The sequence below is a fragment of the Phyllobates terribilis genome, unplaced genomic scaffold (assembly GCF_046119375.1).
Source record: "Phyllobates terribilis strain yellow unplaced genomic scaffold, ASM4611937v1 Scaffold_8__6_contigs__length_399053987, whole genome shotgun sequence".
Taxonomy (NCBI): domain Eukaryota; kingdom Metazoa; phylum Chordata; class Amphibia; order Anura; family Dendrobatidae; genus Phyllobates; species Phyllobates terribilis.
In genome coordinates this window covers 82,209,899-82,232,668 of record NW_027362768.1, presented here as the reverse complement: position 1 = coordinate 82,232,668, position 22,770 = coordinate 82,209,899, and the positions used below count along the sequence as shown (strand labels likewise).

Here is a 22,770-nt window from a genome sequence, read left to right as displayed (position 1 = left end):
GGCTGTGAGGATTCCACATCCTACAGCAGATAACCAGTCTACAGGGGACTGTATGTTCCTTGGCCTAAGAAGCCCGGAGGCTCCGCCACAGCAGAAGGGACCAGCAGAGCCGTACCAGGCCGGGAGTAGCAAGGGACCCAAGTTGCAAGCCATACGGGTGAGAGGACACGGTGAGCTCGGGAAATTGGGCTGTTACATTACCAGAAGGGAAATAGCCAGAAGGAGCACAAAGAGCACGGTAGGCCGACACCCTCATCTTGACCAGGGCCAGCTTCCCACTTGCTCTCAGACATCCAGGCCCCCTCCTAGCCGGGCCTGTTTCTGGGTCGTTTTACCTGTTCTAATAAAGACCCTGAACTGTTTAAGAGGCCTCCGTTTCCTGGCTAACGCGGTTGGAATCATCCCCTCCATCATCCATCATACACTGCCCTGGGGCCCTACTCTTCCCGTGGGGAGTTGTACTATTCAGAGCTGCACATTTACATCTGCCCCAGCGGTCTGCACTGCAGCGGCGGTTAGCACTGACCGCAATCCACGGGTGGCGTAGTCGGACATTACTTAAAACTTATAAAGGACTGCCACTGGTCTGACCACCCTGAGCCATGGACCGGGTTGCCACTACTACCCCCATCGTCTCCCTATTGCCCGGCTCCGAGTGCCCCACGGCCCAGGGGGCGAGTCACTTCCAAGCTAGAATGCAGCAGTGGTCTAAAATTGTTGATATGTCAAAAATGGCTGTAAATTTTAATAAACAGTACATTGCAAAAGTGCTTTTCTTGTTTCATAAGTACTTTATGACCTATTTTACAAATAGTTTTTGACCCATTTATGAAGTTGGGATTAACTCTGTTATTAGGTTCAGTAAAGTTCTGCTTCTATTGGTTTGAGGTCAGATGAAGGTCCAAACTGAACACAAATGGTAAAGATGTCATCTTGTTAATCTTTCGTAACCCTTCTAGAAACATCCAAATCAGGATTTATTATCGTTACTGGAAAAAACAGACCAGACCATTATTTCAGATCAGACCTCCAAAATAATTAATGTTGTTGTCCGGTCACAGCATATTGATGGCCTATCCACTGCAGAACTGATCCTATTACAATGAATTTTTAAAGTGTTTCCAATTAAAAGTGTTTAATGTGGAGCAAATAACAGCTGATAAGTGGGGGTGCCAATGTCGTAACCCGACCAACTTGATATTGATCCTTTGGATAAGTCATCCATTGATTGTGCATAGACAACCCCTTTAAGACCCCAGAACCTTAAACTCATTCAGACCCCAGTCCAGACCCAACAAGTCTTCAAGACTCCAGATCAGATCCTTAAAATCATTAAAACACCTTGAAAAAAAATGCCTAGAAATATTAGTAAATGCATTTAAGGAGATACTGCTGTCCTCCATTGCATGTATGATAGCAGGTTTACAAGATTTGGACAGCTATCAGTCCCTGTCCAGATTTAGACCAAGGTCCACCAATTGAGTACCTCTAGCCTACTATAGTGGAGCTACTACTCCTATTAGATGGGCACTGAAGACCAAGTGAACCTGATAAAGAGCAACTACTACATGGAGCTTTTATGTTCTACCAGTGTTAGCGAGTGCTACTCCCAGGACTACAGCTTCATCTCATAATCCTAATTCTCTAAAGAGAGCTTGTAAACCAAAAAAATGAGTAGAGGAGTCCTTCCAGTTGATCTGTCACTTGATTTCACTACACAAACTGCATACATTATTAAATAGATCTCCGAGACCTGATGAGCTTGCTGTATTTATTTTGAAAATCCACATCAAAATGGCTATAGAAATCAGATCACAGAGCTGGACTCATAAAATGCTCATTTCAATATTAGGTAAGGAAACTTTCATTACGAAATATACAGTCAAGTTTACATGGAATTTCAAAGTAAGTACACCTGCCTCATCAGGTCCAAGAGAGCTATTTAATAATGTATGTAGTTTATGATTGAAGTTTTTTAAGTTTTGACTTTTTAACTTTTGAAAATTTAAAAGGACAAATGTAAATATCTATCTATCTTGTCTTTCAAATCACCAATCCAAGCCTGCACCACCTCATGCTACCTCCAACTTTCCAGAATTTGTCCCCTTCTCAACCCTCAATCTACTAAAATGTTAGTACACACCCTCATCATCTCCCACCTCATCTACTGCAACATCCTCCTCTGTGCCCTCCCAACTAACACTCGCACCTCTCCAGTCCATCCTTAACTCTGCTGCCCGATTAATCCACCTCTCCCCTCGCTAATCCTCTCCGCCTCTTTGCTCTGAAAATCTCTTCCCTGGCTCCCAAATTCTCAAAAGATACAGTTTAAACTTCTAACACTGACCTACAAAGCCGTCCATGATCTGTCTCCTCCGAATATCTCTGAACTAATCTCTCCATATCTTCCAACATGCAAACTACGGTCCTCCGAGTCCCAAGACCTCCTTCTCTCCACCACATTCAAACATTTCTCACCCTATCGCCTCCATTGACTTCTCCCGAGTATCCGCCATCCTCTGGAATACCGTGACAAAACACGTCCAATTAACCATCACATTCGGTTCTAGAAGGAACTTCAGAACCCATCTCTTCAGAAAGCTTACAGCCTACAATAACCCACCCCTCTACCCCCAGAGCTGCCACAGACCCCCAACCTACTGCCTCCTTCCCCATTATCCTGTAGACTATAAGCCCCATAGGGCAGGGTCCTCTCCCCTCCTGTACCAGTCTATCATTGGTAGTTTGTTCATCGTAATTTATATTTGTATCTTGTACAGTATGTAACCCCCATCTCATGTACAGCACCATGGAATCAATGGTGCTCTAGGAAGAAATAATAATAAATAACGTATGAAAGATATACATCCTGTATTTGAAGGTGCATAGTGTGTAACATATAATATATAATGAAGCAATGAGCAGTAGTATATAATGTATATTGTATATGATGACACTATAGCATATAATGTATGTAGTATATAATGTATATTGTATATGATGACACTATAGCATATAATGTATATAGTATATAATGTATATTGTATATGATGACACTATAGTATATAATGTATATAATGTATATTGTATATGATGACACTATAGTATATAATGTATATTGTATATGATGACACTATAGCATATAATGTATGTAGTATATAATGTATATTGTATAAGATGACACTATAGCATATAATGTATATAGTATATAATGTATATTGTATATGATGACACTATAGCATATAATGTATGTAGTATATAATGTATATTGTATATGATGACACTATAGCATATAATGTATGTAGTATATAATGTATATTGTATATGATGACACTATAGTATATAATGTATGTAGTATATAATGTATATTGTATATGATGACACTATAGTATATAATATATGTAGTATATAATGTATATTGTATATGATGATACTATAGCATATAATGTATATAGTATATAATGTATATTGTATATGATGACACTATCGCATATAATGTATGTAGTATATAATGTATATAGTATATATAATGAAGCTATTGATGTCAGGCACACCTCTATTTCTATGACAGAAGATGAAAGACACTGACTGGGCTCCTCCTTGCATTTTTTTTTCCTTTCAGATCTTTCTTAAGACTAGGAAAAATCTTGATTCATTTTCTCCCTGCCTCAGACCTGTCTTCACACCCAAAGGTAAGATGCCTGTATATGTCTAGAGAACGAACCTAGAAAAGTGAGCAGAGCATCTTTAGTTCTAATCTACTACAGCTTTGTACATTTTTACAAGTTGTATAAAAATCCATTAAGGCTAAATGACATTTCAGAAGTGTCTGAATCTAGGACTCTGTCAGCTCCGTACATTTGTGCTGACGTGAGGGTAGCAGGATTTTGGTGGGAGAGGGGCAATTTTTGCTCATTTTCACGAGTCTGAGTTTATTGGGTGTCATGTCTAGGCTCTTAATTAATAAGAGGAGAGTTTCGCCTTGGGTTTTGAAAAATGTATAGAGTTTGAGTCTAAACTAATACAGGTCTGACCTTGGGTTTAAATGAATTTGGGGATCTGAGCCTGGAGTATGAATTTGTTTTTGAAGTTTCAGTCCAAGTTCAAATTAATTTTCGACTTTGATTGTGAGTTAATTTTCAGGAGATGAATTATTGTAGGGGTCTTACTCTGGGGTCTAGGATCTAAGTCTGTGATCTGAAATAATGTAGGGGTCTGATTATACAACTTACAAAAATGTTAGTCCAGGAAGAGGCAAAGAAGAACATGATGTGTTTGTGAATGGTACTGGGAAAGGGACTGATCCAAAATTTGAGCTGAGGCCCATGGGAATCTAGATATGTAATTGTGTGTATGTATGTGCATATTGTATGTGTATGAAATGTGAGTGTGTATGTGTGCTTGTATATATGTAGCAAGTGTATTTGCATGCATGCAAGTTCTGAATGGAAATTTATTTATTTGAGCAGGCAAATATCTAGCAGATGTGCATATTTGTGCTTGCATTTATCTATTTATTATATGGCACTATTATGTGAGCCTTGTACGGTATTATTTGTATATAAAGTAGCTCCAAAAAAGAGGTAGCACTAAGCTGATAAATTCTGTCTCAATGCATAAGCTGTAAATGATTCACTTTTGCCTTGGCTAGACTTGATTGACAGGTCTATCCCTAGGTGTGTTTAAAGAGAAACCTGTCAATCATGCAGTGTTGGACAGGCCAGGAGATATTTGTAAGGGCACAGACAGACAGCTGTATAACTCGTGCGATGATCACATCACACTGCACGGACTGGCCAGCACCTCTCCTGACCTGAGAATGACAGCTGATGTATTTCTATGCAGCTGTCAAGCTCAGGTCAGAAGAGCAGGTAGCCAGTACAAGGATTGCATGAGAAATCCTGCAGTATCTGTCTTTGATTCATTCAATTTGGGGTTTGGCTCGAATGAATCATCTGACAGGTTCCCTTTAAAGCTTATAATGCTGACAAATTTAATACTACGACGCTTGCAGCAATGACAAATATCAAGCTTTCAAGACTATTTCGTTATTTTCCTGCTCCATGTTGTTACCTCCCATTATCTTTTCATTAGATCAGTAAAGGCAACCGAAGTAACAAGTGAGAACTCTCAAGTTTGATCTTTTCTAAAACAATATACACATACTGCCGAAGCAGGTCCTAACATTCTCCTGAAAAGAAAATAAATTACATAATAAGTAGAGATGATCGAACCTTTCAAGGTTCGATTCCGATCTGATCGACAAATTTCTTGATGTTTGCCGAACGGTTTATCGAACATATCCGAACCCCATAGAATTCACTGGGAGACAAAACCAAACACATAGACAACACCTTCAAGAGGGCCCAAAAGCTGCTAAAACAGATCAAATTAGGGGCAGACACCAGGAAAAGTGGCATCAATTGACCCACAGTCGAAATTTTATAATGGCACAGCAGCTGTCAGCCATGGGCCATGCATGAGATATCAAGGTCTGGGCCAGAATTTACAGCTTTGAATTGAACTTCAAATTTAGACGAGGTGGGTGAGGGATCGGTGTAGGCCTGCTGTGCTGGGAGCCCTGATATCACATACAACAGCTCAAGCTGCTTTTATGCTCAACCACACTCAGGTGGAACAAACATCCGTTTCATAGAGTACTATTGGTAGAAAACTTCAAGGATAGTAACACAGGTAGTTGACTGAAAGTAAGTGCACGCCTGCCGGTCTGGGAACCCTACTGCTACAGGCAACATACATGAAGGAGACGAAACCAGGAGTATCCACATTTAAAAAAATTATTGCGACATACCACTAAAGTGGCATCAATTTCCCCAGAATAGAAATAGTATAATGGGGACAGACACCCCTTCAACTACATGAAACACACCAGATAAAGACCCAACCAGGAGTCTCCACATTTCAAAAAACTTATTGATAACATCAGCAGCAGTAGCAACACCAGACACAGAAGCCACGACAAAGGTGTCACAGACTGCAATAACTCGAGATCAATGCAGCACACTTAAAACTACACCATCGCCTAGTCTGCACAGTCTGCGATTGGGGTGCAAAGTTCTTGGAGATCCATGAGTTGTTCATCTTGATGAAAGTTAGGCGATCTACACTTTCAGGGAACAGTCGGATGCGCTTATCCGTCAGGACACCACCAGCAGCGCTGAAGACACGTTCTGAAAAAACCCTGGCTGCTGGGCATGACAAAACCTCCAAGACACGAACTCAGGCCACTCTTCCATTTTTGAAGACCAAAATGCAAAAGGATCCAAACCCTCCCTGATGGTACTGATATTGAGCTTGATATTCTCCTGCACCATCCTCTCCAGTCGTTCACTACGTGTCAGACTTGTACTCTGTTGTGCTGGTGCACAGGCTGGTCAGAAAAAATGTGTGAAATGACTCACAGAAACTGCTTCTGCCACTTACACTGCTGCTGCTGCTAATGTTTTTGCATTGACGAATTGACATTCCTGGGGTTGGAAGTCTACAACTGTGATGCACTCTGTGTGCCTCACTGCTGTCTTGAGGAAAACCACTCTTAAGGTTGTCTACAAGCGTGTTGTGATCCTCCAGCATGCACAAGTCCCTTTCCAGGGTGGGAAGTGTCTGGCAAAATTTACTCTTGTACCTTGAATCTAACAGTGGCAACCCAGTAGAAAACACTATATCGAATCCTAACAATACGGGGATGATGTTCCAGATAGTGCAACAAGAAGGCGCGCATGTGTCTTGCTCTTCCATGAGGTCCAAGTCCATGGTGTGTTGGTGGCGGGGTAACACTGAAGCTTGCTTTCTCCATCTCCTCAGCCAACCACGGACAACAGAGCGGGGATCATTATCCTCTTCATTTTCTGACTGTTGTGCTCCCATCACCTCTTTCTGCTCGTCACTCTCCATTTGCTCCTCGGCCCCTTCACCTTCACTAACAGTTTGTCTGGTACCATGAGCCCCCCTCAATCTCTGTAATCCACCCCCCCTCGGCACCTGCCTGTTCGCCAACAGTCTGGAACTTAGAGATATTGTTATCCCTTCTGCATCCTCCTCTGCTTCCCCCTCTTCCTCTGAGACCACCACCTCCTCACACAGACTGTTCAAAGTGTGCTCCAGCAGGTAGTCATCGTCAGTGCTAACCATCGTTATAGCCATACGAAACAACAATAATTACCTCACTAGATTCCACCTTGCTGCTGAAAAGCATGCAGAAAAGGCGATAGAATGAATGGTACGTGCAAGTGGACATATAGTTAACCACTTGTTGTTAATGGTAGGTGTGGTTGATTTAACCCTTAGATAGTGCCCCAACCACAGTAAATGAGTATAGATAAGTTGGAAGTTTAAAACCAAAAGGTAGCAACAAATGTTGCCTTAAGGTACAAAAGATAGCAGTGAATATGTCAATATATGACTTACTGTGACAAGGACAGTTGGCTCAAGTGAGGCAATGTGTCCATTAGCCAGGTCCTCATGTAGCAGGGAAATGCGGCCTAATGGAGCGATGTATCCTGCGCCCGTCACTATATGCAAGGGGATCATGCAGGTATTTCCTCAAAAACAGGCTGTGCGGTGCGGGAGCGTCCTCCCGTTGATGTTCCTCTTTGCAGCCACACGATACTGATTCAGAAACACCGCGGTCCAGCCGGAATCGCTAGTGTGAGAACGCGCGGCTGGTAGGGGGCTTGACAACGTGACGTCACTTCCAAGAGTACGGAGTCTGGAACTAGCCACAAAAACTGATGCGTTTCAAAGGACTCAGTCCTTTTTCCTCAGGATGTGGCTTGCCCAGACAACTGGCCTTAACATAGCCTTACTAAAGAGGAACACCTGCTGATGTCTGAAGAGCCTCAAATATATAGAGAAAAAGAAGCCCATCGAATCCCATGGTGAACCATTATAAATATAGTAAAGTTAAAGTACAAAGAGGCATGCACACTAAGACAAAGCCTGCCTAAAAGGACACGCAGGATCTCCTGGATACCCATTGTTGAATAAAAATAAATTGAGTTTAAAATACTAATCTTTACTGGGTAAATTAAAATATGTGTATACCTGTGGGACCTGGGGAATTGTCTGCATGGTAATTAAGCCCTAAACACTATTATGGTTAAAATAAATTCCATTCTACGTATAGTGGTAATAATATGCTCCATTATCATGTCTGCGCTGGACACATTATTCTTAGTATATGTTTATGCCAGGATCTGATGCAATAAACAACAGAGCTGTTTTGCTGTTTGACAGTATACGAGGGAAACAAATTAAAATGATTTAAGTTTCTGTTTTAAAAAGCTACTTTAGGAAAAATAAAAATAAAAAACTGATCAATAAAATATAGATAAAACATAGACATATAAGGTAGGTATGAAGAAGTGGATAATTAGCAACAAATCCTGCTCATCCCCTACTGGGTGAGTGGGATCAAGGATCCCACGTACTGTACACTGTGTTCCAAATTATTATGCAAATAATATTTTCTCAGATTTTCCCAAATTACCTATATGAATTGCAGTCATTGTAATTTTCCAGTCAAATAACTATTAGAGTACAATTGAAAGGTTTTTGTACAAACTGCCTATGATAACAGTATATTTTTTTTAAAAAATAAAAAACTCAAACTGCACTCAAAATGCATGTTCCAAATTATTATGCAAAGCAGAGTTTTCAACTTTTTCATTTTAATAAAGAACAAAAAAATGGTCATTTTTGAAATTATAAGGAGAGCATGGTACACTCACATTAGGCGGGATTCCTAGTTTTAACAGATACTCCCAACTCACAGCACTAATAGAGGAAAACTATACATCTAATTGAATGGATACTCAAGGCTCAATTGAAAAAACTCCTACTACCAACCAAATAAATCATAGGGACCACAAAAGAGTGACCACTAACAAACAACTAAGGGAGCTTAAGAATCAGCCCAATTGAAGTACCGCCACTGGTAACACAACTTCTAGGAAAACAAACAACAACTCAATAGCAAGCAGGCATTTGGGGAATTCCACCATTAGGAATAAGGGACTAAGATCCCATGGGCAATCCCAAATCAATCGGGATTTTTTCAAGGTAAGGGTGGCAAAACCAAAAGAGGTAGTGGGGGGGGGATCACCAAAAAGAAAAGGGATTTAAAATTGACCCCGGTCCAAAAAATCTTTAATCTCAGCTCTTACACATTATCGGAAGAGGAAGAAACCCTGTTACAGAAAGGACTCAAATTTGCCCCAACATCTGAAGACCTCCCATTCAATTTATACATAAGTATGAAACAATATCTACGTAACCTAGCCGTAAAGAAATAATTCATCAAAAAGGCACAAGAAGGCCCCAGATTCACTAATCCTGACCCATCAGATTACAAACATGCCATGCTTGCTATCAAATCTGCGTTTAATCCAACCAATGAATATTCTAGTGCATTCATCACCTTCAACAATATGGTAACCTTGGATATTAGGAAAATTACCAAACGGAATCATAAATATACACCACACAACCTTAACAAAAACGAGAAAAGGCGATCATTTAGCTTTAGGAAAATCACAATATTATTATTCGACCAGCCGACAAAGGGGGTGGAATTGTTATACTCGATAAAAAAATGTATGAGCATGAATCACAGTGTCTTTTGGGGGATTTAGTTACATATAAAAAATTAAGTAGTGACCCCACATTAAGATACACTAGAAAATTGGAAGTTCTTGCCACAAAAGGCAAATCATTGGGAATCTTGAATAAGAAGGAGTTCCAATTTATATTCAAAAAGACCCCAAGCTTAGCGGCCTTTTACTATATCCCAAAAATTCACAAGAGTACCACACGCCCCCCAGGAAGACCAATTATTTCAGTCATAAACTGCCTAACAGAAAACCTTTCTCAATATGTTGATACACACCTACAATAATGTGTACCCCACCTACCGGCGTATCTAAAAGATACGGGACACACATTACAGATTCTAGAACCCATTAAGTGGAAAAGTAGTTATACCCTGGATACTCTGGATATTAGATCCCTATATACAGTTATCAATCGACAAAAGGAATGTGAAGCAGCTGGGTATTTTTTATGTGCATCTAACACATATGGGGAAGTCCAAATCCAATTTATTTTGGATAGTATAAATTTCATCTTAACTCACAACTATTTTATATATGACCAACAGTTCTTCCTCCAAATATGGGGCACAGCTATGGGGACTAAATTTGCCCCTAGCTATGCCAATTTATATGTGGGCAAATGGGAGGAATCCTTCATCTTCAATAATGGACAGTTACGTAAAAGGCTAATACTCTGGAGTCGCTTTATAGACGACATTCTTTTTATTTGGGATGGATCACAAGTGGACATTAAAGTCTTCCTTGCTGAACTCAATGAAAACAATTTTGGTCTGGAATTTACCCCCACTATTAGTAAATCAACTGTCAATTTATTGGATCTTACCATCTATGTTGATCATCATGATCTAAAAACAAAGTGTTACCTTAAGAAGGTAGACTCGAATAGTTATATACACATTTCAAGTTGTCATTTACCAGTTTGGCTAAATAATATCCTAAATTGTACTAACATAGAGGATTACTTCACTGAAGCTGCATATATGAAGCAGCAATTTATAAATAAAGGTAACGATGGACCCGGGTTGGAAGAATCTGTACAGGAGTTGGGATCCATCTCTAGAAATGAACTATTTTACAAAGAGAAGCCAATAAAAGATCTGCCCACTCTCCCTCAACAGATCAACCAATTAGCAATAATGACCCAATATCATTCCAATCATAGGCTATTTACCAATATTGTTCGGAAATATTGGCCCATCCTCCAACAAGACAAAATAATAGGTGAATTTTTACCAAAATACGCAAGGTTCACCTATAGAAAAGCCCAAACTTTGGGCAATTTGGTAGCTCCCACAATTAAAGGCCACAAAAAAAATCATGTACGACCAATACAGGCAACTTTCTACCGCCAAACATAGGTTTTATTCCATGTGGAAAGTGTTCATGCTGTATCCGCACCAAAATCACCGAAACTCTCCAAACAAGCTTCACTAACGCTGGGGGCACTAATCACTTCACCATAAGGGAAGCAATTTCTTGCTACACAATGGGGGTCATATATATGATAAGGTGCCCATGTGACAAGATATATATTAGCCTTCCCAAATGCAGCTGACAAAACGAATTAAGAAACATCTAGATAACATCAATAAAGGCTATAGGGGGCATCCATTATCACTTCATTTTGCCGAAAAGCATAATCGATCGTGTGAGGGGGTCCACTTTTGCGGCATCCAGGTAGTTCGAAGAAAGTGGAGAGGAGGGGAATTTTTAAAACAAATGTCCAGAGTGGAATCCAAATGGATATTCTTACTGGACAGTTTGGCCCCAAAAGGTTTAAACTATGAGATTGAGTTGTATGCCTTCCACATTTTAGGGGGAGCTGTAGGTAATGACTGAACATAAGTATTATGAATACAGAAGGTAGAGGCGCTAAGTATTTTTGGGCAGTTTTGGCATACCTCTAAAAACTCCCTACCCATAAACAGAGGAGCATTGCACGGTGAATAAGCCTCCTTACTTTGGCATGCCAGAGCCGGTGTGTCACTCTCCACAAGAAGAAACATTACCCCTTAGACCTCATTCCACCTAGCCAAATCAGTTCTCATACTTTGCACTGACGAGGGCTGTAAAGATGTGCGGTTGTGGATTTTAATAATCACCTAGGCAGGTTATCGATGCAAATAGTTTTATTCCTTCCGACCACAGTGAACAGCAATTCCAGGTAAATGTCCAACAGGCAATTCTCTTAGTCCTCGAATCTCCAACTTGGGATCAGTAGTTCCACTGCCCCGTACCAGGTGATACCCACTGTCCCCCAACTTTTGGTTGGCCCACAGCTTTTTGTATCTCCCGCCGGTATATTGGCAGTCACAGCATATACTCCTTCGGATGATGGATATCACGACCGCAGCCCGTGATACCACCCAACTCTCAGTCCGACTAGCAATGAATCTTCCCTTTCTCCTGCACAGGGTTCAGCCCCCTGAATCGGCAGAAGAGCTCACCCCTCCCTCCCCAGCTAATTGTGCCTTAGTGGAGATATTTTCTCAGATGGAACCCATCCCCTGGGTTTGCATGTGAGACCTGTGGTGACGGAGAGAACAATGGCCCAAGGTCTCGGAGATATGGTCACTGAATGGAATAGATACCTGAGGTTGAACTGATGAGCAAACAAATCACTAACAAAATACAGGAAGCAAATTTCTAACAAAATACAAAAATAAGATCGATGAAAATGGGTGCTCAGTAGTGTTGAGCGAGTATGTTCTAGTAACCCTTTCGCCGAGTATGCTCGCTCCGAGTATTTATAGCTGCTCGGTGATATGGTTGAATCGCTTCCGTGTGCATGATTTGCAACTGTTTGACAGTTTTATTACATGTGAGGAATGTCTATTTCTTATACATTCCTCACATGTAATAAAACTGTCAAACAGTTGCAAATCATGCACACGGCAGCGATTCAACCATATCACCGAGCAGCTATAAATACTAGGAGCTCAGCCCGAGCATACTTGGACAGAACATACTCGCTCAACACTAGTACTCAGTGCTGGAAAAGTATTTAGTAAGTGGCCAGGTCCTCACAAGGGCCAACAGCCCAAAACACTGTGTCTGCAAATTGAGATTCTGATTTTGCTATTATCCTAAGTCATATTGCACGACTCGTTAAAGGGTTGATTGTGACTTGTAGGATTGTGGCTTCCAATAGGTGGCGCTATAGAGTTCAAGTCCTCTTTTTCGCTGAAGAGGCAATTTGCATGTTAAATTTCCCAGAGGAGCATTGCACGGCGAATAAGCCTCCTTACCTTGACACGCCAGAGCCAGTGTGTCACTCTCCACAAGGAGAAACGTTACCCCTTAAGGCCCCGTCACACTAAGCGATGCAGCAGCGATCCCGACAACGATACGACCTGTCGTTGCTGCGTCGCTAATACATCGCTGGTGAGCTGTCAAACAGGCAGGCTCACCAACGATCAGGGGAGCAGCGACATCGTGGAAAGAATCGTTCCACGATGTCCTGCTCCCGGTTACCAGCCTGCTGCTGAAGCAGGAGCAGGCTCGTAACCATGATAAACATCGGGTTACTAAGTGCGCGTGTGCCCCTAGTAACCCGATGTTTACCATGGATACCACTCTGCTACGGTGCGCGGGAGGTTACCGTTCACCTTAGCAGAGCCGTATCCATGATAAACATCGGGTTACTAGGGGCATACGCGCACTTAGTAACCCGATGTTTATCATGGATACGACTCTGCTACCGTGAGCGGTAACCTCCCGTGCACCGTAGCAGAGTGGTATCCATGGTAAACAGCGGGTTACTAAGTGCGCGCGTGCCCCTAGTAACCCGATGTTTACCATGGATACCAGCCTGATCGTTGGTCCCGCTGGTCACACACAGCGATGTGTGCTGGCCAGCGGGAGGCCAACGACCAAAAAATGATCCAGGACACTTTGCAGCGATCAGCGACCTCACAGCAGGGGCCTGATCGCTGCAAAGTGTCACACACAGCGACATCGCTGATGAGGTCTCTGTTGCGTCACCACAACCGTGACACAGCAGCGATCTCGCTAGCGATATCGCTATGTGAGACGGGGCCTTTAGACCTCAGTTCAGAGCCTCTCGCCGAGCCAAATCAGTTCTCATACTTTGCACTGACGAGGGCCAACAACCCGAAACACCGTGTCTGCAAACTGAGATTCTGATTTGGCTATTATCCTAAGTCATATTACACGACTCGTTAAAGGGTCAATTGTGACTTGTAGGATTGCTGCTTCCAATAGGTGGCGCTATAGAGTTCAAGTCCTCTTTTTCTCTGAAGAGGCAATTTGCATACCTATTGACATACATGGTATCCCTGATCCCACTCACCCAGTAGGGGATGAGCAGGATTTGTTACTAATTATCTACTTCTTCATACCTACCTTATATGTCTATGTTTTATCTATATTTTATTGATCAGTTTTTTATTTTTATTTTTCCCAAAGTAGCTTTTTAAAACAGCAACTTAAATTATCTTAACTTGTTTCCCTCGTATACTGTCAAACAGCAAAACAGTTATGTTGTTTATTGCATCAGATCCTGGCATAAACATATACTAAGAATAATGTGTCCAGCGGAGACTTGATAATGGAACATATTATTACTAGTGTTCAGCGAGCACTAAAATGCTCGGGTGCTCGAATCTCGGGCCGAGCTCGCCGTGATACTCGGGTGCTCGACCCGAGCAACGAGCCCAATGTTAGTCTATGGGAGACTCGAGCATTTTTGCGGTGGCACCCCCGGCAGTCTTTTAAAAGCCTAACAAGTGCCCAAAACGATAGTGACAGTGCTCAAATGACATGGGGACAGCATGGGGATCGCCCCAGGAAGCATTTCTGACCCCCAGGTCACTGCTGTCAACAACGTGGTCAGAGGTATTAAGCCACATTTACGAGCTCACAATAAAACGTTCAAAAACGAAAGTGAAACTTTTTTCCTGTGAAATATGTTAAGGAACATCCTTTCCAGGGAAAAGACTTGTGTATAAGTTAAAATAAATGACCAAAAACAAAAATACTCCTCCACACCTTCGGCTATGTTCACAAGTAGCATTTTTTATGTGTTTTTGCACTTTTGTATTGCTTTCAACTATGACAAATGCATTCACCGGGAAATGTAATTTTAACATTTTACAACCTTATCTGGCCATGTGCTGTGTGACACATGCATAAAGTGCTGAAAAGACATGGGAACAGCATGGGGAAGACCCCTGGAAGCATCTCTGACTCCCAGGTCACTGTCTAAAAGTGTGCCCATCATAAGTGATCCTTGCCGCATCAGAAGATGCAGACTTGCAACTATCCCCATGCAAGTTCTAGTCCCAGGGCAGTGTTCAATTGTAACTCCCCCATTCCTTGCAATACAAGCGCAAGTATGCAGCCTGCCACCCACCCACCCCCAGGCTGCAATACCATACTGCTTGCTTGCTTGAACTTGAAATTGTGCCTTTTAGGCATGTGGAGGCGGAATCTGGCCACCACGTCATGGCTGTGTTGGCGGCCTGGAATCCATACTCAGTCCCCAGCCGCCCGGCGGCCAGGTGTCCATACTCAGTCCCCAGCCGCCCCGCGGCCAAGTGTCCACACGGTCCCCAGCCGCCTGGGGGCAGTCGGGTGTCCATAAACAGTCCCCAGCCGCCCCTATTTCTCCTTGGAACATCCCCCCACACACTTTTCTTAGCCCGGCCTGCTTTAGGCAGTATTGGACGAGCCCACCAGAGAACCAGACTCCTCTGGTGGGCCCTGACTTCTCCATCGGTGGAGTTGAGAGTGCCAAGGTGAGGAGCATGATGATGATGACAGAAGTTAGCATCTGCTATGTTTTCTTTTAATGCAAGTGTAAGTGTGCAGCCTGCCACCCACCCACCCCCAGACTGCAATTCCATACTGCTAGCTTGCACTTGAAATGGGGCCTTTTAGTTTAGAGGAGGCCGAAGCTGGCCACTACCTCATGGCTGCTTCGGCAGCGAGGTATCCATACTCAGTCCCCAGCCGCCCCTATTTGTCCTGGTGTGCCTTATACATAAGATTAAGCGCGTATACCAAAACATTACCTGTGCCCTCCCCAGTGCATTTAGTGGGAAGGAGAGCCTATTCCGCTGTAGTGTGTGCATGCCAAACCCCTGTTCATGGTACATGCGAAGATGCCTCCCACCTTGCACCTGTCGTTGCAGACTTGCAACTATCCCCATTCAAGTCCTTGTCCCAGGGCAGTGTTCAATTGTACCTCTCCCATTCTTTGCAATGCAAGCGCAAATATGCAGCCTGCCACCCACCCACCCCCAGGCTGCAATACCATACTGCTTGCTTGCTTGCACTTTAAATTGGGCCTTTTAGGCATGTAGAGGCGGAATCTGGCCACCACGCCATGACTGTGTCGGCGGCCTGGTATCCATACTCAGTCCCCAGCCACCTGGTGGCCGGGTGTCCCCGCTAGCTCCCTAGCCTCCAGGGGGTGGCCGGGTGTCCATACTCGGTCCCCAGCCACCCCTATTTGTACCAGTAACCTTTCCCACACTTTTCTTAGCCTGGCCTGCTTTAGGGCAGCATTGGCCGAGCCCACCGGACTATCAGACTCCTCCGGTGGGCCCTGGCTTCTCCATCAGGGGAGTTGAGAGTGCCAAGGTGAGGAGCATGATGAGGATGATAGAAGTTAGCATCTGCTTTGTTTTGTTGTAATGCAAGCGCATGTATGTAGTAGCGGCTAGGCCTGAGGTGGTCAGCGTTTTGGCGCATATCCTACCTCCTCCGAGGATTGCTGGATGTTTTCCTGCTACTATCCAAGTTCTATGACTCCCGTTAAAACAAAGCTTCAGGTGATAAATGATGGATGAGGTAGTGGCAAAGGAGAAAGAGCAGGAGGAACAGGGACCATTCACATCAATATCAGGCCAGTCAACCAGATATGTCTTGTAGGATATGTTTCTGTAACAAAAGGAGCGGTTCGGCTACACAGTTATAGGGCATACAGTGAGTGCAATGCCTACCAAAAATTTCGAGGCACTCCAATGCCCCTTGGAAATGACATGGAGGTCAGAGGGCGTTAACTAAACCTTTTTTTCCATTTATAGCAACTGGGTCTCCTGTGCACTGTTGGCCTAAGCAGTGAATGGAAGGCTTTCCAAAAATTATGAGGTACTGCAATGCCCCTTACAAAAGCCATGTGTGGCACCCCAGGGGTCTGGTCACCACAGTAATAGAGATTACGTCAGAGAGCAAGTGGGAGGTTTCCTGGTCAGGATCCCTTAAACATGCAACATCCTCCTGCCCCAGTCCTGGGAGGGGAGAATTCTGCCCTTATAAACTGGATCTGGGGTGGGGTTGAGTGAGTCAGAGAACAGAGAACAGTCAGAGTCAGAGTGAGAGCAAGGGAAAGTAACAGCAAGGAGCTCTGTAGGAGCTAGGAGCTAAAGACGAGGGGCTGGAAGCTGAGCAGAGCTCGCCCTGGCAGAAGACAATAGGAACCGGACACAGGAGTCCGAAGCTGTGAGGACTTATATATCCAGCAACAGAAACCAGCCAGCAGGGGATTTCAGGTCCTCTGGCCATAGAAGCCCGGAGGCTCAGTCACAAGCAAGGGACCAGCACCGCCGTCGTGGAGCGGAGGCTAACAGAAGGCCCCAAGTCACCAGCCATACGGGTGAGCACTACACGGTACACTCAGGGACGTGGGCTACTTCTACCCGCTTACAGCAAGGTAGCCAGGAAGAGTGCAGACAGATGGGGAGGCCTACAACTCCACCTGGCCAGGGGAACTCCTGCTTGCTCACAGACTGACCAGGCCTCTTATGCTAGCCAGTACTCCCGGGAGGGTCTACCTTATAATCATCAGTAAAGACCCTGAACTGCACTGCAAAGACTCTGAGTCATTCCTGCTGCGCTCGTGCACCATCACCCCCATCATCCACACTCACTGCCCTGAGGCTATACTCCTCCCGAGGGGAGTTATCCCATTTTATGCTGCACACACAACACCAGCCTCAGCGGTCTGCCTCGCAGCGGTGGTACTCCCTGACCGCAATCCACGGGTGGCGCAGTCAGACAATTAACCTCAAAACCTAAGAAAGATTGCCACTGGTTTGACCAGCCTGAGCCATGGGACCGGGTCACCGCCACGGAGACTACAGACCCCAGAGACCCGGCACCGGGTATCCCACACACGTGTACACACGGCCCAGGGGGCGCGTCACATGCAGTACTGCATATTACAAACATAAGTCCCATTATTGGGGAGTGGGTGTCCCATAGTATTTGCTTATGCCTTGCAAGCAAAAGCTGCCAAAAATTAGGACGGAGCAACTTGCAATGCCCCTTACAAGAGCCATGCAGTACAGCATATTACAAACATAAGTCCCATTATTGGGGAGTGGGTCTCCCATAGTATGTGCTTATACTTTCCCAGCAAAAGCTGCCAAAAATTAGGACGGAGCAACTTGCAATGCCCCTTACAAGAGCCATGCAGTGCAGCATATTACAAACATAAGTCCCATTATTGGGGAGTGGGTCTCCCATAGTATTTGCTTATGCTTTCCCAGCAAAAGCTGCCAAAAATTAGGACGGAGCAACTTGCAATGCCCCTTACAAGAGCCATGCAGTACAGCATATTACAAACATAAGTCCCATTATTGGGGAGTGGGTCTCCCATAGTATTTGCTTATGCTTTCCCAGCAAAAGCTGCCAAAAATTAGGACGGAGCAACTTGCAATGCCCCTTACAAGAGCCATGCAGTACAGCATATTACAAACATAAGTCCCATTATTGGGGAGTCGGTGTCCCATGGTATTTGCTTATGCTTTCCCAGCAAAAGCTGCCAAAAATTAGGACGGAGGAACTTGCAATGCTGGCACCCTGGTGGTATAGTGGTGGTGGAGGCTGAGGATAAGGAGAAGAAGATTAAACAGCCGAAATGAGGAAGCGTATACCCATGTGTGGGTGTGAAGCGGTGCATGTGAATACACCTCCCGAAATAACACAGTGGATTTGACTTTATGTTACTCTGCTGTCATTTGGTGGTGATGAGAAGTCTGGCCCAATCCAGCCCTTGTTCATTTTGATAAGGGTCAGCTTGTCAGCATTGTCAGTCGACAGGCGAGTGCGCTTATCAGTTATAATTCCCCCAGCGGCACTAAAAACACGCTCCGATAACACGCTAGCGGCAGGGCAGGCCAGGACCTCCAAGGCGTACAGAGCGAGTTCATTCCAAGTGTCCAGCTTGGATACCCAATAATTAAAAGGCACAGAGGAATCACGGAGGACGCTGGTACGATCGGCAAGGTACTCCCTCACCATCTTTTGAAACTTTCCACTCCTTGTGAGAGTACCCCGCGCCTCAGGGCCTGTAAGCTGGGCGGGTGTCAGAAAACTGTCCCAGAACGTTGACAGTGTTCCCCTGCCTCTGCTGGATTGGAGTTGCATCTCTCTCGCCTCTACGCCTTGGTTGGGCAACGAACTGTGACCTCTGCTGCTAGCGTGTTCAGATGGGAATTTTTTTAAGAGTTCTGCAGCAAGTGCCTTCTGGTATTGCCCCATTTTTGTAGACCTCTCCACCTCAGGAATAAGAGAGTGAAAGTTCTCCTTGTAGCGGGGGTCTACAAGTGTCACCAACCAGTAATGACTGTCACCCAACATTTTGACAACGCGAGGGTCACGGTTAAGGCAGCGTAACATAAAGTCAGCCATGCGTGCCAGACTGGTAACGGGCAAGATTTCTGTGTCCTCACCAAGATGACGATTGACCATGCTCTCCTCCTCCTCTTCCTCCTCCCCCCTGTCCTCAGGCCACCCACGCTGAACCGACGGTATGACACTTGTACAGGTACTACCGTCTACAACGCATGATAGCAGCTCCTGTTCTTCCTCCTCCTCCTCCTCCTCCTCTCCCTCATTGTCCCCCCAATGCATGTTGGGATGAGATGAGGCTGGGCTGTGTGTAATCGCCCGCTACGGCTTCTTGATACATCTCATCATACTCTGGCTGCAATGCCTCCTCTTTAATTCTCTGCAGAGAGCGTTGCAAAAGACAGACAAGTGGGATGCTGACACTAATGATGGCGTCATCGCCACTCACCATCTTGGTGGCCTCCTCAAAGTTTGTCAGGATGGTACATATGTCAGACATCCAGGTCCACTCCTGAGGTCTTATGTGTGGAGTCTGACCTGAATATCGACGGCCTTGTTGCAGCTGGTACTCCACAACTGCTCTGTTCTGCTCACAAATCCTTTGCAACATGTGGAGGGTAGAGTTCCAACGTGTGGGGACATCACACACCAGTCGGTGTGCCGGAAGCTGCAAACGCTGCTGCAACACAACAAGGGCGGCGGAAGCTGTAGCCGACTTGCGAAAATGAGCTGACAGGCGGCGTACTTTCACGAGCAGATCTGGCAACTCGGGGTACGATTTAAGAAACCACTGAACCACGAGGTTAAGCACATGAGCCAGGCATGGTACGTGTGTGATCTCACCTCGCCTCAGAGCCGCCACCAGGTTACGGCCATTGTCACACACGACCATGCCGGGATGTAGGTTCAGCGGTCTCAGCCACAGATCTGCCTGCTCTTTCACAGCTGTCCACAACTCACAAGCAGTGTGAGGTTTATCACCTAAGCTTATGAGTTTCAGCACAGCCTGTTGCCGTTTGGCGGAGGCAGTACTGCAATGCTTCCAGCTTGTAACTGATGTGGTGATATCTGAGATGGAGGCTGAACATGAGGAGGAGGAGGAGGAGGATGCGCAGGAGCTGTACACTGTGGGGGCAACTCTGACTGACATAGGGCCTGCAATCCTCGGTGTGGGGAGGATGTGTTCCGTCTCAAGGTCCGACTGGGTCCCGGCTTCCACTATGTTTACCCAGTGTGCCGTCAGAGAGATGCGTCCCTGGCCACAAGCACTTGTCCACGTGTCCGTTGTCAGGTGGACTCTCCCAGTAACTGCGTTGTTGAGGGCACGGCAGATGCTTTGGGACACATGCTTGTGTAGTGCTGGGATGGCACACCGGGCAAAATAGTGTCGGCTGGGGACCGAGTACCGAGGGACGGCCACCGCCATAAGATTGCGGAAGGATTCCGTCTCCACCAGCCTAAAAGGCAGCATTTCCAATGCAAGCAGTCGTGAAATGTGCGAATTTAGGACTGTGGCCTGTGGGGCGTTAGCTGCGAATTTCCGCTTTCGTTCAAAGGTCTGGGATATGGACAATTGAACCCTGCGGTGGGACGTGGACGTGGACGTTGATGCTGTTTCTTGAGAAACTGCCATAACAAGTGAAGACTGAGAGGAGGGGGCATCTTTACATGCAGTATGGACAGGGGATTGCCTTGCACACACAACAGGGGGTTCTATTGCACGCACAACAGTGGAAGAAGCAGTGGTGACAACCGCTGACACTGGTCGTGGATCCTGGGTTTCGCCCCACAAAGTCGGGTGCTTTGCTGCCTGATCATGCTGGTGGTGGTCAGGCTGGTAGTTTTGTCACCCCTGCTGATGCTGGCATGGCAGGAGGAACATATGGCCTTTTTGGGGTTATCAGCAGAGTCTTTAAAAAAATTCCAGACTCTGGAAGACCTACCGCTTGTACTGGCTACGTCCCTCGTGTTGGTGTTACGGGGAACGGTTGCCTGCCTTCTGTCTGCGGCCACCACACTGCTTCTTCCTGCCTGTTGGGGTACTCTGCCTCCCTCCCCCTGTGTGCTGCTGGCCTCACTCTGCATGTCCTCCTTCCACGTTGGGTCAGTTACTAGATCATCCACCACCTCCTCCTCTTCCACTTGCGCACCACGATCCTCCTCCTCACTTCTTGGCAATTGTGTCTCGTCATCGTCCACCTCTTGTGACAGATTGCCAACGTCGACTTCCTGTGGCCGTGGCTGTTCAAATATTTGGGCATCGCAACATGGGATATCCTCTTCCACCACTTCAAGCGTATCAGGCGAGGGGCCCAAATATGGAAATGGACCAGTGAACAGCTCTTCAGAGTGTCCAAGTGTGGGATCACTTGCTGTCTGACGACACTCGGCATGGTGGGAGGAAGGAGCATCAGGGTGAGGAGGAGTATGCGGTCGAGACTCACGGCTACTAAGAGTTGACTGTGTGGAAGACAGAACGGAGGTGGTGGTGCCCAGGTAACTGGAAGTATTGTCTGCTATCCAATTAATAACCTGTTCACACTGATCAGTTCTCAATACTGGTGTTGTTCTGTGCTTCCCTAGTAATTCGGTCAAGAAGTGGGAGCGAGAAGATGTGGCTGTTGGTTGTGGCACATTTTCACCTTGGCCACGGCCCCGTCCTCTGCACGAACCATCACCAGAACGTCCACTTCCACGTCCCTTGCCACGCGCCTTGCCCATTGTAAATGAAGTAAAATAGATTACACTTGCACTATCAATGGAAAAAGGGTAATAAAGAGTAGATTAGAACCGTGGAAGAGGAAAACCACAGTTATTGTTTACTGGGGTATACCACACTTTTTTAAATAGAGATATTTGCGGCTGAACAGTGAGCGACACACTCAAACTGCTTTTTTTTTAGATACCAAAGGTCCAAAACTGGATAGTACAGCGATTTGACCTGTGGAACTGCGAAACCACACTGGGATGTCGGGCCTACACAAGACTATTTTCAACAGATATATTTTTGTGTCACAACAGTCAGGAGACACTACTGTTTTTCTTTATGGAAAAAACTACCAAAACCTGAATAATAGTGATTTTTTACCGTGGAACAGCAAAACCACAGTTATAATTTACTGGTGTATACCAGGCTTTTTAAAATATATATATATTTGCGGCTGAACAGTGAGCGACACACTCAAACTGTTTTTTTTTAGATACAAATGGCCCAAAAGTGGATAATACAGAGGTTTGTACCGTGGAACTGCAAAACCACACTTGTATTTCTCTGGCCTACACCAGACTATTTTCAACAGATATATTTGTGTCTGAAAAATCAGGGAGACACTATTTTTTTTTTTTACAGCAAAAAATGCAAAAAGCAGGATAATAGAGATTTTTTACGGTGGAACAGCAAAAGCACACTTCTGTCTCTCTGGCCTACACCAGACTATTTTCAACAGATATATTTGTGTCTGAAAAATCAGGGAGACACTATTATTATTTTTCTACAGCAAAAAATGCCAAAAACAGGATAATAGAGATGTTTTACCGT

At 44.9% G+C, this 22,770-nt stretch overlaps 1 protein-coding gene across 4 annotated transcripts in view; it reads left to right on the top strand.

Moving 5' to 3' along the window:
• LOC141156381 (putative defense protein 3) overlaps window positions 1-22,770 on the top strand; it is a 70,554-nt gene that overhangs the window by 3,360 nt on the left and 44,424 nt on the right. For all 4 annotated transcript variants that reach the window (XM_073642578.1, XM_073642577.1, XM_073642579.1 and 1 more), the window contains one exon: window positions 3,623-3,692. In XM_073642578.1, the coding sequence (XP_073498679.1) occupies window positions 3,623-3,692 (70 nt within the window). The remainder of the gene's footprint in view (window positions 1-3,622; window positions 3,693-22,770) is intronic.